The following is a 16,729-nucleotide window of genomic DNA, read 5'->3' on the forward strand; positions in this document are numbered from 1 at the left end:
CAAGGAATTAAAAATGGTGAGAATTAAGAAATATCTCCTCTTGCAAGTAGAAGGATTTCTTGATTTTAAAAATGCTCTAAAATGTGTGGTGATATTTTTTCACTGCATGTTTTATGTTTTCGTCTTAGTGTACTACATAGTGTGTGTCACCAATTCACTCCTTTACTTGAAATTGCAAATTGTGAATGTGTACTATTTTAGATTATAAACTGACATAACAGTGTGTAGCTTTGTTTTGCAATAAAAGTGTACATAACATCACAATAATTAATCATGGTTTATTGTAATATTTTTGTTTTTACATTTAAAATATATTTTCCTTTTTTCTTTTCTTCAGATGGCCAAGAGGAAATTTTCTGGCTTAGAAATCACTCTGATTGTCCTCTTTGTGATAGTTTTTATAATAGCTATTGCTCTAATTGCTGTGTTAGCAACTAAGACACCTGCAGTTGAAGGTAATTGATATTAAAAACACTTGCACATAATAAAGTTAAGAGAAAGCTACTCCATAATAGCCAGGGATTTAAGAAGACAATCTATATACAATGGGACATGTGAAGTAAATTCTAGACAAAGTGACACAATTACTTCAACTTTTTATTATTTTGCAGTTATTTCAATGAAAAACCATTGTAAGTAAGGAATAAATGTGTTGAGACATTAATGTTCTTCCCTACCTAATGTTGCTTGAGGAAAAGCAAAGAGGCCACAGAAGGAAGTTGTTAATCCAAAGAGGAATAATTGGTTCTGTTGGAAGTGAGATTCTTTTCAATAGTGGGAAATCTAGGTTTTTGCTCTCTCCTTCAAAAGAAGATGGGAAATTTGGTGAATATTCTGTGTCTTGGCTCCCATCGCCTTTTCCTTCACCCTTTTTTAATGAGAGAAGTTTTATTAAAAAAAAAAAAAGGCAGGTAAAGAGAAGGTGAAAAGTGGCTTGTGATATTTAACTATCATTTTCTGAATATTTGTATTCTAACTTAGAGGGGCTGCATATCACACATAATCTACAACCTTTATTTTTATCATTCTCTCTATTCAAATCAGATCTGTAAAATATGTTGCACATTACTTTCTTGTCTAACTGAAGTTCATTTTTCCTCTACCTATTGGTCTTTTGTTTTACCTTCTTTAGTATCTGAGAGCTTACTATGTTGTGAAGCTATCAATTTTATCTTATATAAACTTCCAGACTTCCAGAATAATCTTTATACAGAGTTGGAATTTTTTTCTTGTTATTTCATTTTTCCCCCCATCCAATTACATTATCCTTCCAAAATATTTTCTTCTTCTTTTTTTTGTTGTTGTTAATTTATTTTCTCATTCTCTGCATCCATTTTCCATTCCATGTTTCTCTGTATTCTTTTTTCTTCTATAAATAAGAAATTGCAAATATGGTGTAAATATATAATTTGTTTACTTTTTATTCTGTACTAAGAATTTTTGTGAGCTTTTTTTTCAAAATACAAGGATCTACAGTTTCATTTTAAAATATTATTTGGATTTTTTTTCTTTTGATGCCTGAGGCTTGAAATTGTGAATTGTTTTCTAACACAAAATTAGTTTTAAAGTTTCATTACATAAGAATTCATGTAATCTCTCATGTAAACATAATTTAATTTATATTTTTATTGAATATTTTTCTCCTCCAGAGGTTAATCCTTCCAGTTCAACTCCAACTACGACTTCAACTACGACTTCAACTACGACTTCAACTACAACTTCAACTTCTGGTTCAGTAAGCTGTCCCAGTGAGCTAAATGACGTTGTCAATGAGAGAATAAACTGCATTCCAGAGCAATCTCCAACACAGGTCAGCAGCCAAAGATCTTTATCTTTTAAAGAAATATGTAAATCATTGTATTAATGTAATTGCTCAAATTGTTTCAATTTGATATGACTAAAGATGTAGAAATAAATTAGGCTGCACTTATCTTTTATAGTAATTCAATTCAATTACTAAGCTAATAGTCATCTATGATTAATGTGTTTTTCTTTTGTGTTTTTTAATAATAATTAAAAAAATTTAAGGTGAACAGATTTCATGTATTTCATATATACAGATTTAGGAGCATAGTTGTACTTCCCATCCTACACTCCTTCCCACACATACTCCCACTCTCTCTGCTTTCCGCTCTTTCTTTTAATTTTACAATGATCTACTTTCAGTTTATTTTATACTCATAAGATTAATCTTAAAGTAAGTAAAGTGTTCAAGAAATACTATGAAGAAAGAAACACTGTTCCTCATTGGTAGGAAATGGACTGTAAACAATAATAAGTATTTATTAATTTTATAAGACCTCATGGAATTCTGTCTTCTCAAATCTACTTCAGAAGTATAACATTTGGTAACATGGGATATTTCAGTGAAAAATATCAATGCTACATAAATTATTTGTAATTAGGAAACTAACTATATCATTGGAATATAAAATAACATTTGTTGAAAATCTTTATTTTTAAATTGGGAGCAAAGAGAATTGAGAAAAAAAGAGATACTAAAAACTGTGTGGGGATAAAAGTCATTGAGTATATGTGTGTGTACATATTTTCTCTAAAACATAATTTGCACACCTAAATCATCTTTCTCACTCTAGCAACCACATACAAAATGATTAAATAAATCATAAAAATTCTATTATCCATATTCTAAGTACATTTCTCACTTGTCTAAGTGTCTTTTTACATTTTTAATAAGTAAAATTAAAAATTAGCAAAGTTATTTTAATAATCTTCTAATTTTAAATAGAGTTGTGGACTCTTATGGGAATTAGTTTGTCAAGGATAAATGCATCTTTCCTGCACTTTTCTCTGCCAGTTAAGATAACAATGGGGATTCACAAAATTCAATGTGAGCACAAGTTTCATGAACATGTACATTAACTATAATTCTCTTTAAGCAGATTTTATAAGGTAATAATTTTCTATCACAGAAAACGTGCTAAAATATATACGGAATGAATTTTTTAAAGGCTAACTGGTTTATAAAAAGGGCTAATTTTTTTATTTTTTTTCTCCTTGTGGCAAATTTCAAATGAAATTCTTGTTCAAACTTTGTCATTCATAAGACTTTTTAAAATATTATTTATAATTCACACTTTCAGTAATATTATCTCATGAAGCCCATGAATATTATTTAATAAACTTCAAAAGGTTAATTTTCCATAATGTCATGTCATCATCTGAATCAATGAGTCATCACCTTAAATAAAAATACTTAACTTTTTAAATATGAGAAGCATACAATCTAAATATTATTTGCTACAAACAAGGTTGTTAGGATAAAATTTACCAAATCTTTTCCTTAAGTGGTCTTTAAAAAAAGATCTTTTATTTTCATGTGTATAAGAATGAAATGTAATTACAAAATATTTGTGACTAAAGAATTGGTGGCCGGCCCCATGGCTCACTTGGCTAATCCTCTGCCTGCGGCGCCAGCACCCCAGATTCTAGTCGCAGTCCGGGTGCCGAATTCTGTCCCGGTTGCCCCTCTTCCAGGCCAGCTCTCTGCTATGGCCCGGGAAAGCAGTGGAGGATGGCCCAGGTCCTTGGGCCCTGCACCCACATGGGAGACCAGGAGGAAGCACCTGGCTCCTGGCTTCGGATCAGCACAGTGCGCTGGACACAGCACACCAGCCACAGCGGCCATTTTGGGGGGTGAACCAACAGAAAAGGAAGACCTTTCTCTCTGTCTCTCTCTCTCTCACTGTCCACTCTGCCTGTCAAAAAAAAAAAAAAATGATTGTATTAAACTTGTTTTTTTTTTTAAACTTTTATATAATAAATATAAACTTCCAAAGTACAGCTTATGGATTACAATGGCTTTTTCCCCTCCATAACTTCCCTGTCACCCACAACCCTCCCATCTCCCGCTCCCTCTCCCAGCCCATTCTTCATCAAAATTCATTTTCAATTATCTTTATACAGAAAATCGATTTAGAGTATATTAAATAAAGATTTCAACAGTTTGCACCCACACAGAAATACAAAGTATAAAGTACTGTTTGAGTACTTGTTATAGCTTTAATTCACATTATACAACATATTAAGGACAGAGATCCTACATGAGGAGTAAGTGCCCAGTGACTCCTGTTGTTGACGTAACAAATTGACACTCTTGTTTATGGCGTCATAATCACCCTAGGCTCTTGTTATAAGTTGCCAAGGCTATGGAAGCCTTTTGAATTCACCGACTCCGATCTTTTTTAGACAAGGTCATAATTAAAGTGGAAGTTCTCTCCTCCCTTCAGAGAAAGGCATCTCCTTCTTTGATGGCTGCAGGGGGGAGGGTGGTTATGGGGGAAAAAGCCAGTATAATCCAAAGGTTGTATTTTGGAAATTTATATTTATTAAATAAAATTTAAAAATACAAATCAATAAATATAAGGAAATATACTTCTAAAAAAAAAAAGACCTACATTCTTATTGCACAATCATGAGAAAATGTGGAGACAGTCCAGATGATAATTATAAAATCTGTGGTAATTCTATCTAAAGTGTAATAATTGGCTTTGGGTGATAAAAGAAAATATTGAGCCTGAATAGGTTAAACAATAGCATTATTTTCTCACAATTCTGGAGGTAGAATCAGAATGAGTTTGCGATAAGTTCTCTCTTCCTTCTTGTAGATAATTCTTTTCCTCCAAATCCCAGTTTAAAGCACAAATTTCTAATAGGGTGTAATTAATTCAACTCACTAAATACCTGAATTTGTCTTTCAGTTGAAAGAATAAAAAGTTCATTTCAAAACATTTATTTATTGTAGAAATAGAAAGTTGCAGATCTTGTAATATTATTATATTGTTAATCATCGTTCCTTTTAAAAAATATTTTATCAGACGATTTGTGCACAACGAAACTGCTGTTGGAGACCATGGAACAGCTCAGATATCCCATGGTGCTTCTTTGTAGACAATCATGGCTACAATGTTGAAGGAATGACAACAACAAGTACTGGTGAGAAGTGCTCTCTCATATAAGCCAGTGTGATATATTCTAAATGGAAGAAATGCATTTTAAATTTTACTTGAGAAAAATATCTTAAATAGGATAAAATGAGTAGTATGTATATAAGAATAATCGAATTATAATAATTTATGTTTTACATAATCATATTTTCAAATAAAAAAACTCTCCTTATTTGTAGTAAATTATAAAATTATAATAATACAGAAAATATTTAACAATTATTGGTCTTTATAGTCATGTATATGAACTTTTTCCCTTGCTTAAGGACTTGAAGCCAGGTTAAACAGGAAATCAACACCTACACTGTTCGGAAATGATATTAACAACGTCCTCCTCACCACTGAAAGTCAGACAGCCAATCGTTTCCGGTTCAAGGTTTGTTTGTGTGTGTGTTTTTTTTTTTTTTTTGATGATGATTGTAAAGATTTAAGAATCAAAGACATCTGTCATCATACCTTGCACCTAGAAATACATGTTCCCTTTTGACAAATATTTATACCAAAGAACTAGACATTTGTTCAACTTCTCTGAGCTTGCTTGCTCAAATGTCACATAAGAATAATAGTTTCTCCAGAAACTATTTTTGGATTATATAAACAATGTAACCTGTGTAAAATATTTAGTACAGTATCTTGTAAATAAACACTCAATAAATGTTAGGAATTTTTATTATTTTAACTACAGAATATGATGAAGGATTAGTCTAAAATTTAATTTGAGAAATACGTAATTACAGCTATGTAAATGGAACTTACATTCACTTATATTATTACTGTTATCAATTGTCAGTGTACTAGATAGGTATAATTTGAATTTGGAAGTGAAAACAACACTATATTCTTTGTGTTTTACTTTTTTGGCAACATTTTGCAGGAGTTGTGTTTATTTTAAACAAAATTAAAAATCCCTTTGCAGCTATCTAAGGGATGAAAATTAAAATGCACAGAGAATAATTAAGTCCCAAAAATCTAGTATTCAATAACCAATATTTAGCAATACAGTCATTTATTTTATGTCAGTGAATGTTAACTATTGATGTGATTTTATTTAAGTATTTTTATAACATGCCATTTTGTGTTCCTTAAAAATGTATTCAGGTATCTGTGCACAGCAGTTCAATAATGTTAAAATTAGGTTTGTGACTAGATTAATAGCTCTTCTATAAAACTACTACATATTATTTTGAGCATAAAAATTAGTTTGAACATAAAAATTCAGATTTGTAAAATTGAATAATATTGAACAAGTAACATAAATTTGTTTAAATCTTTGCAGCTTACTGATCCAAATAATAAAAGATATGAAGTTCCTCATCAATTTGTGACAGAATTTACTGGACCTGCAGCTACTGAGACATTATATGATGTACAAGTTACAGAAAATCCTTTTAGCATCAAAGTTATCAGGAAAAGTAACAACAGGATTTTGTAAGCAATTATCTTGTTTTACATTGATATAAATTTAAATAACTAGTCAATTTTATTTTATTGTTATGGAATATGAATATCTTTAAATCAAGACATTTTCAGAAAGAATAAATTTGTCTTAAAAAGGGGATGGGTATACATCTTTGTAATGATTGTAATGATAAGGAGATTTGTTTCCTATATGAATAATATTAGAATAGAAAAATTGGGCCCACCCAAAGGTGAGTGTGGAGAGCCTCTCTAATGTAATTATATTTTTGGATAGCTAGAACTTCTATTTAATTCTGTGTTAGTAACTTATAGGACCAAATTGTTACCATTCATAGATGCATTAATTCCAACAATAATATTACGAAAATGTTTCTATCTATATTAAATTAAATATATATGAATACATTCATTATGAATGTATTTGGGGGATATTGGTATAAGGAATTTAGTACTTTATGAGAATATTTTCAGAAATGCTCTTGTGTCTTCAAGACATGTATGTTAGCAATTAAGAAAATTGATCGTAGCACTTGCATTCATTAAACATATTTAATACTTTTGCAGTTGAATTGCATTAAATCACAAAATACTATGTATAAGTCAGACAAAGAAAGGTAAATTCTGCATAATCTCACTTTTGTGAAATTTTAAATGGCATAACTATAGAAGAAGACTGTAGCATTGTGTTTACCAAAGGCGAGAGGCATAGTGGAGAATGGGGAGATGTTGATGAAAGGGTTAGGTAGGAAGAAAAACTCTTCAAAATCTATCTCACAGCATTGTGACTGTAGTTAATAATAATATAATGTATTTTTTCAAAATTGATGAGAGTAGGTTATATATGTTTGTACCACATAAACACACACATACACACTCATGCTCATATTTACACAGGTAAGGAAGTGGATTGGCTTATTTAATTAGGTTGAATTAATCCATCAGTATATGTCAAAATATCATAAATGTACATGATCATTATTTACTATATATTAAATGCCATTTAACATTTCTTGGAGTACATAGTTTACTCTGAATTTAATCCAAAGTTCTTTCCTTTTTTGTACATAAATTTGATTTTGGACTTAATGTTAGCTTTAAACATTAGATGTGTGGAAGTCGGTACAATATTGTATTTTCAAAACTAAGACCCGGGGCCATCTCTGTGGTGCAACAGGTTAACGCCCTCTTCTGAGGTGCCAGCATCCCATATGGGCGCCGGATCCAGTGCCGGTTGCTCCTTTTCCGATCCAGCTCTGTGCTATGGCCTTGGAAAGCAGTAGATGATGGCCCAAGATCTTGGGCCCCTGCACCCATGTGGGAAACCCAGAAGAATTTCCTGGCTCCTGGCTTTGGATGGGCGCAGTTCCGGCCATTGTGGCCAACTGGGGAGTGAGCCATTGGATGGAAGACCTCTCTCTCTCTCTGCCTTTCCTCTCTTTGTGTAACTCTGACTTTCAAATAAATAAATAAATCTTTAAAACAAACAAACAAACAAAAAAACCAAAAAAACAAAAAAAACAAGACCCTGGAACAGGCCAAACTAACTCTGCTACCTATCAGTTTCTGACTTTCAAAAACATGAATTAATTTCCCCAGTATGTGTCATTTGTGAAATAGAATTGATAATGGTAGTTATACTTTATAGTTTTGTTTTAAGGTTGAGGAGAGAATTTATGTGGAAAAACATAAAAGATGATGAAATGAATTAAGTTGGTTCAATGAACAAGTTCTTTCATGTGATAATTTATACATTCCTAAGGAGTAAACACAGGTAAAAACAGTAATTTCTAAATTGAAATATTCTAGATGATGTTCATATCAAGTCATATTTAGTGGAATTTTAAAATACATGTTTTTAACAGTTTGTTTATTTCTTTCATGACCCAGGTTTGACAGCAGCATTGGTCCCCTGGTGTACTCTGACCAATATTTACAGATCTCAACCAGACTTCCCAGTGAATACATGTATGGTTTTGGAGAACATGTTCATAAGAGATTTCGTCATGATTTATATTGGAAAACATGGCCGATCTTTACTCGGGATCAACATACTGGTGACGTAAGAAACTATCTTTTTATAAATAAAATAAATATATTGGAGCAGATGATAATGCTAACTATTTGAGGCGATCATATATTTGAAAATGCCAATTAAATAATTTGGACATAGTGATTCCAAATTTAGAAGCTTGCCTACCTTAGAGGTGAGGTTTGATAGTTAAATCCTAAATTAGATCAGTGACTGAAAGATTTTATGGACTTTTGAACAGGCATTTCTAGCTTATGAATTATTTTTTTGAACTTTTTTTTGTATATTTCATCCTTTCTTTCTCAATCATCCTAGTACTTTAGCCATCTATAGCTATCCATTATAATTTCAACCACCATGTTCTACATGTCTTTATAGAATACTGTGTCTGCCTTATTGGACATCATCTAGTGAATTTTGTCCTTTTCTTCCTGTTCCATTGCATGCAATAATCTTCCATAACTTCAAACCCTTGCACAGGAGTTTAGTCCTTTTTATTATTACTAAATCTTGAAATTCTTTATAATTTTTACAATATGTTATTGAGGGTTCATTTGAAGTTTCATCTACAGGTACTTCTCCCAAACTCTCATATGCGGTATTCTTTATTTTCTAATTACTTACATATATTTTAGTATGACAATCATCACATTGTATTATTTATGCATTTATTTTCTCTCTTTCTAGAATGAGAGTCTTGATGACAAAAACTATAACACTGAAAATTATTTTGGTTGATGTTTGTAATTTCTTTCTTCAAGTCATTGCTTTTTAATGTCCCTAACTCAGTAAGTGAGTGATTGTTTGAAAGAGGTTCCCTCGTGACAGAACTCACCTATTCTATAAACCTCTGCTTATAGCATCATTATATATATAAAACACCATGTTACAGATCTCCTAGCTATTTTCCATACATTCTTTCCTTTAAACCCCCCTATTCAATCAATTAGGAAATATTTTTCCTGTTCTGTTGTCAGTATCTTTCTATTTTGTCTCTGCCCTTTCAATTCCTCATCAACTTTCACCAAATATACTGCAAGACTTTTATGAGAGTAGACATTATCTTGAAATTGCCTGCAGTGGCTTCGGCACACATGGGGCATAATAGATAAAAGTATCATTAACTTATAATAAGCTTCTAATTAAAATATATTTTTCATAATACAATATAAAGTTAAGTTCTTTATTTAAATAAAGCATATATGTTATAAATAAAGCTTATATGTTATAAAATCATTAGTGTGTAAGTTAGATATGTTTTGTACTACAATGTTTCAGACAGTACATACAATGAAGAAAATTAGTATATACATATGGAGAATAAAATACAGAAACAAGTGAGTGTGTAAAGACCACTTTAATGTATACAATCTTTGTTTTAAATGCACTTCAGAGCTTAATTTTCACATGTTTTTCCTTTTAGCATAATGATAATTTATATGGCCATCAGACATTCTTCATGTGTATTGAAGACACTACTGGAAAGTCATTTGGTGTTTTTTTAATGAACAGCAATGCAATGGGTAAGAACAGTTTATAGGATAATATGTCTAATTAAGGTTTAACTTAACATGTTTAATCTGCACTCTATTCCAGTCAGAGACTCTGTATGTCAGAACCAACTCTGTTAACGATTTTAACAGTGCATTTATTATAAGCAGGTTTTGAAGTTAGTGAGACAATAGGTTTTGCATATCACTGCTTCTCTTTTGAGGAGAGTATGCTATTCTAAGGGTTATAGATACTTTCTTTTCCCTTCAGATCAATACCAAAATACATTCATACAGATGTGCGTTCCATTTCTCATAAATTTCACTTATCAAGAGAAATTAGCGTGCTTCTACAAATTGACATGAGATAGGTCTTTATGGGACTATAAATAAAAATGATTTTTTAGGCTATCAAATGAAAGTAATTTAGAATCTTTTAAAAATAGACTGTCTATTGACCAATTAAATAAATTATAATAAAAATAGCTAAGGTTACAGCAGGAGCTATATATTACATGGAGAGAAATTCAATTACCATTTCTTACAAATAAAAAATTTAAATAAAAATAGTGATTGTAGAAATTAATATGTGATAAAATATTCAGAGAATGTGTAATTTAATTGATTAATTGAACTGCAATTTTGGAATTTTTTTGCTATAAGAAGACTAATTCTCACCTTTTGTTGTACAGTTTCTAAGGAAGCAGGGGAACATTTGCCACTATTTATTAAAGGAGTACATGTGATATCCCCTTACAAGTTTTATCCATAATGAAATTATACATTTCTCCTATCTTATTTATATGTTTAATATATTTTTTCTTAATTACTTAGAGTTAAATAATATTATTAAATAGTTTAAATAGATATTAATTTTTGGTATATAACATGTTACTATTTACATAATCTGTTCTAATTTTTATTTTGTAGAAATTTTCATCCAGCCTACTCCAATAGTAACCTATAGAGTTATCGGTGGCATCCTAGACTTTTACATCTTTTTAGGAGATACACCAGAACAGGTGGTTCAACAGTATCAAGAGGTGTGTTCAGGTTTATTTTATAAAACTATTTTCTGCCATCATTTCATTTAGTGTCTACATACTTCAATAACTAGAAATTCATGACCTATTGCTGAATATATTTAAAATCTTGCCTTCTTTTAATATATGAGTAAATGACTTATCTTATGATTATCTTATACAAGATGCTATTGTATGTCTCTTTTTATTTCAAAATGGCTTCTAGGCATCCATATTCCGAGTACAACTGCATTGAGATTCTACATATTAAGCATTTATTCTTGATCTACTTTTATGTAGTTAAAAAAGGATCTAAGCAGGGTAAAGAATGTATAGGTCATACATCATTTTGATTAAAATCCTGTGAACCTGTGTACAATAGGTAACCAAGCTCTGATCTTCAGAGCTAGAGCAAGTTGAGTTTGAATCATAGTCTGAGCTCATAGATCTTAAAGTTACAATCTAAACAAATCTCACTTGTTAAATAACACTGCAGTTTATCTGAATCTGAGATGAGCTTAGAGAGGTGAGGAATACAATACTTAAATTTTACTTAAATATAAAAATCATGCAACTGTTCACATATATAATTCTTGGTGTTAAGAGAAATGATTTTATTGGTATAAGATTCAAATACCAAGTTTTTTTAAAAATATACTTTTTATTTTAAAGGATTTTTATTAATACATTATATTTCAGGATCACAGCAATTGCATGATAACTTCTATAACACAATTCTCATTAAGTGTCATATTAATGTGATATTAATACAAAGAGAACAGATTCAATGTAGTTCATATATATAATTCTAATAGGATATTTCCCTCCTTCTTTCTCACCTTTTTCTTCCTCCCTTCTATCATTCCTTCCTTCCTTGGAGCTAAAACTTCAAAAAAATGAAAAACCAGAAACTTTAAAAAGAAACAAATGTTGGTGCTTATCAGTATTGCTGCAAATACAGTTTTGTCAAACTTTGTTTTATATTTTTGTTGAATCAATGGTTAAGAATGTTATACTACTATAGAAGACCTCTCTCTCTCTCTCTCTGCCTCTCCTCAATCTGTGTAACTGTGACTTTCAAATAAATAAATAAATCTTTAAAAAAAAGACAAGAAAAAAAAAGGAACATGACTATTAGTTACTCATGCTAAATGTATTTATATTTAAGTGTGAAGTTTTCTTACCAAATGTCCATTTACTTTTAGCTCATTGGACGACCAGCAATGCCAGCATACTGGAGTCTTGGATTCCAACTGAGTCGCTGGAATTACAATTCTCTAGATGTAGTCAAAGAGGTGGTACGAAGAAACAGGGAAGCTCTCATACCATTTGTAAGTAGAATGAAGGATTTCTGGGAATATATGTCTTAAGTCAACTATTGTCACATAAATGTAAATATGGAAATCTGTTAGGGATGTTATGTACATAAGATATATACTGTATATCTGGTATAGTTGAATGTATTGGAGTTTCATAACACATATGATTATGAAACAGATTTTTTTAGTGGTAAAGTATACTTTATTTCCATAGTTAATATCAGCACCTACCTGAAATTTACATAATATTCTGTAGGTTGATTAGGATTTATACTAGAACAGAATACTGTTAACTGTGAACAGAATCACATTCAGTTTTTAAATACACATTTTTATAGACATATATTTTAAAAATATTGTTTAGAAATTCAGAGGTTTTTGTTTTCATTATGATGAATCCCATGGGAATAAAAAACATAATGAATATTTACTCATTATCCCTGAAAAAATGTAAATACTCTTTTAACGTTTTTGTACTTAAGCATTAGGAAAAAATGACTCATAACCAGTATCATTGCTTCTTTCATGAAATAAAGGGGCATAAATTGTTTTATTTTTAATCATTGTACTTATAATGTGAGTTCATGGGACTTAAAAATTCATGCTATTAGTTCTTGCAGTGCTATTTATTGAAAAATTCTCTGATATAATTTTCAGGATACACAAGTCAGTGATATTGACTATATGGAAGATAAGAAAGACTTCACTTATGATAGAGTGGCATATAATGGGCTCCCTGACTTTGTTCAAGATTTGCATGACCATGGACAGAAATATGTCATTATCTTGGTAATGAATGACTTTAAATCAGTAAGATATAGCATTCATACATTTGTAACTTAAAATATTTTTCTAAAGCTTCTTCTTTATATCATTAGGACCCTGCAATTTCTATAAATCGGCGTGTCAGTGGAGAAGCATATGAATCCTATGACAGAGGAAATGCCCAAAATGTGTGGGTAAATGAGTCAGATGGGACTACACCAATAGTTGGAGAGGTAAATTATGATATTCATTAAAGTTATGTAAATTAGATTTTCTATTCTGCAATAACAAAGTTTTGATAAATTATGCATGTGCATATAGGTGTTTGTATATTTCTATGTACTTTCAACTGTCAATTTCATATTCTAATTGTGAAGAGAGGAATTCTAATTTTAGAGAGGACCCACTAAAATAGTTCTTAAATAAATCACAAAACAATTAATAGATGATAACATAATTTTCAGTATTATAAATAAAACTGATATAAACAAAATATACATAACTTACATCATTGCAACAATTCTGAGAAGTCTATGCTGAAAGAAAATGATCTAAAAAGACTTGGATACTCATACACACAAATTTTATGTTTTATATTAACTCTTTACAATAAAATAATGAGATTGTAATGACTAAAATTTTTACTTTGCAGGTGAACAATCTGAACCGTAGATTTTCTAAGATTACAGAGCTAATAAGGAGCAGAGTGAGAAAAGTTCCTAGCTATTGAATGCACATTTAGCCAGTGCAAACATTCTTTGGGGGACAACTTTGTAGGATATATCAAAACCACAGTAATATCTAGGCACATTTAGTTGGCAGTTACACTTCTGTGATTAAGTTGAAAATAATTGTACAAGAAGGAAAAAATAACACTTTACAGAAACATATTTATTATAGCATTATTTACAACAATGAAGAATATCTTAACAATTTCTCATTAGATTCATAAAGCTAAATTTCTTAGTGAAAGAATATTTAATTATTATGAGCTCCATTAGTGTCACATGTTCTCTTAGCTATAGAATCCATCAATATATCTATTTCAATCCATCTATCAATGTATCTTCTCTCTATATACCACAGAATATAATTTTAAGACCTATTCTTTTTGATATATACAGATTAGAATGCCAATATGGATTACTTGGATATAAAACAATATAATTTATTGTAATTTATTTGAAGTTGAAGTTCTTTTCTATTAATTTTATTGTAATTTAATTAAAATATTATAAAATAATTTGAAGAAGCATAAAGAGGCATCAGAGAATATACAGTGTTTACAGCATGGACTCAAGCATAAGATTGCCCTGGTTCACATCACTACCATTGCAGTTGTTAGCGGTGTGATGTTCAACAACTTATTTACTTTCCCTGTGTATTAATTCTTTTATCTGTATGATGGGGATCATTTTAGTACGTACCTCATTTGTATACTTGTGATAGAAATAACACCCACCTTCCGAAGTTACAAAGATTAAATGAGAATAATTATAAAAGCACTTGGATCAATGCCAAGTATATAGTGTGCATTATTTGTTAATTAAAATTAGAAAATATTTTTTCTTGACCTTCTTGGAAACAAATTTCTTTTTATATAAAATAATGTGATTTTTTTATCAGACCAAGACTATTTGGGGTTTCTATCAATTTTTTTTGTTTGTTTGTTAACCTAACCTACATGGATACTCAGAAATAAATTTAGTTGATGCCAAAATACTGGCCTTATCTCATGTTCTTATATTTCTCCAATCCTAAATACTTTATAATCTTTCTTTACTTATACTCTTCTTTCCCAAATGCATCTTAAAGTATGACTGAGGGTATTGTGAATATGGATGGTGCCTGAGTCACATAGACCTTAAAGAAGTGCAATTTTGTAACTTTAATATTTTACTATTCTTAAAGAAAGTAGTTTGAAATTCCCGTTATTTATTTTTACTTTTATTTATATGTATATGTGAATGATTTATTCTAGGTCTGGCCAGGATATACAGTATTTCCTGATTTCACCAGTCCAAACTGCATAGAATGGTGGGCAAATGAATGCAATATTTTCCATCAAGAAGTGAATTATGATGGACTTTGGATTGTAAGTAGTTATTTTAAACCAGTGATTTTGGTCAACGAATGTTTACCCATGAAAATTATTATCAGATATTTTTCTAGGATGTATGGTATCACACTATCATGTTTTAAGGTTAGAAAAAAGCAAAACTAAAACTGCAAATTGAAAATTTCTTCTCTAATAATACATAGTACAAAACAAATTACTTTTCTTTAACTAAGGTGTTACATCTTTGTGACTAAATGTTTATCTGTAAGTCAGTTAATGAGATTTGGAGAAATTTGTATCAGTACACTCCAAAAATTAAGGTCTACAATAGTCAAATGATATGAGTCTGAAAAATCCCTTATATTTTCAAATTTTCTTTTTAATTAACTATGTATAAAATAATCAAAATTGCCAATAGGTTTAGTGTTTTCTTATGAAATAACGGAAACAAACAAAACTCCAGGTTTTTTGAAACATGAAACAAAAATGCTAGTATTTATTAGGCCCTTTGAATGATGTTTTGTATTTGTATTGATTGATAGCCTGCCTTTAAACTCATGATATAAAATAATACTGGAAGGCATTCAAGATTTCGTGTCTTTTTTATGGGACTTATTGCCACATTTAGGGGATGAAGCTATCTGATGATCCAAGAATTCTGTATTATAGAAAAAAAATGTCAGAGAAGTCTGAACATAGAGAGGACAATGGGAATTCTTTTTTTCAAAAATTTTACAACTCTACAGAGTTTTGGAAGGAAGCATAATAAACTTTGTATTGCTGCCTGTATTTCCTCTGGTTGTTTTGATTCATAGGATCCATTGTACTTTCCTGTAACAATGCGAGGCATATCAATATTGAAAAATAATGTTTTATTGTGGTGTCATGGAAGTCATAACTGGTTAGCAACATTTTAAAGATTTCTATAAATGTCGAAATGGAATGAAGATGGTGAGGTTTTAGTTATTGGTATAAAATCAGTGAGATCCCATAGGTAATATATAGTTACTGATAAGAAAAAAAAAAAAACAATTCACACTCTAAACTTGAAATTTATTTTTCATTCAAGCTCTTATTTAATTTATATATTTTCAGCCTTTTTAAAAATCCCAGTTAAGAAACAGTTACATTTTTTAGACAAGAATAACAATTGTAAAGGCACTTTATACATTAAGATTGTTCTGTAGAAGAGAATTCCTTCATCCTTTGAAGACTGAAATACCTTTTCATATTCAAAGACAGAAAGGGATGGGAGAGAAAAAAGCAGCTGAGAAAGGAAGAATTTTTTTTTAACAATACTAACACAGAGCATTTTGACAATCCTTAAAAAACACTACAGGAAAATCTATATATTTTCAAAGTTCACTCAACATTAGCAAATGTATATTCAATATTAGCATTGGATATTCTGTTTGCTATCATTGAATAATTGCTAAATCCTACTTCTTAGTAGTTTCTCTAAATTTTCACTTTCTTTATTTTTCCTGATAGAATGATTACTCAGTGAACAGAAATTTTGTCCTTTAACTCTTGAGCTTTTATTTTTACATCAAATTTGAAAGCAGTTTTATAATTTACTAGATATGTAGTTTTCATGCCAATGTTTTCAAGTTTAAATATTAAAATCATTGCAATATATGATATAAAATTGTTATTGGA

At 30.1% G+C, this 16,729-nt stretch overlaps 1 protein-coding gene across 1 annotated transcript in view; it reads left to right on the plus strand.

Annotated features, from left to right (window-relative positions):
* Nucleotides 1-337: 337 nt before the first annotated feature.
* Nucleotides 338-16,729, plus strand: part of SI (sucrase-isomaltase) — an 82,013-nt gene continuing 65,621 nt past the window's right edge. The window contains exons 1-12 of the mRNA XM_062178146.1: nucleotides 338-455; nucleotides 1,650-1,810; nucleotides 4,839-4,956; nucleotides 5,234-5,343; nucleotides 6,244-6,395; nucleotides 8,274-8,445; nucleotides 9,839-9,938; nucleotides 10,836-10,948; nucleotides 12,133-12,258; nucleotides 12,904-13,035; nucleotides 13,125-13,244; nucleotides 14,993-15,106. Coding sequence (XP_062034130.1) covers nucleotides 338-455; nucleotides 1,650-1,810; nucleotides 4,839-4,956; nucleotides 5,234-5,343; nucleotides 6,244-6,395; nucleotides 8,274-8,445; nucleotides 9,839-9,938; nucleotides 10,836-10,948; nucleotides 12,133-12,258; nucleotides 12,904-13,035; nucleotides 13,125-13,244; nucleotides 14,993-15,106 — 1,536 coding nt within the window. The remainder of the gene's footprint in view (nucleotides 456-1,649; nucleotides 1,811-4,838; nucleotides 4,957-5,233; nucleotides 5,344-6,243; nucleotides 6,396-8,273; nucleotides 8,446-9,838; nucleotides 9,939-10,835; nucleotides 10,949-12,132; nucleotides 12,259-12,903; nucleotides 13,036-13,124; nucleotides 13,245-14,992; nucleotides 15,107-16,729) is intronic.

This window comes from Lepus europaeus, chromosome 2, assembly GCF_033115175.1.
Source record: "Lepus europaeus isolate LE1 chromosome 2, mLepTim1.pri, whole genome shotgun sequence".
NCBI lineage: Eukaryota > Metazoa > Chordata > Mammalia > Lagomorpha > Leporidae > Lepus > Lepus europaeus.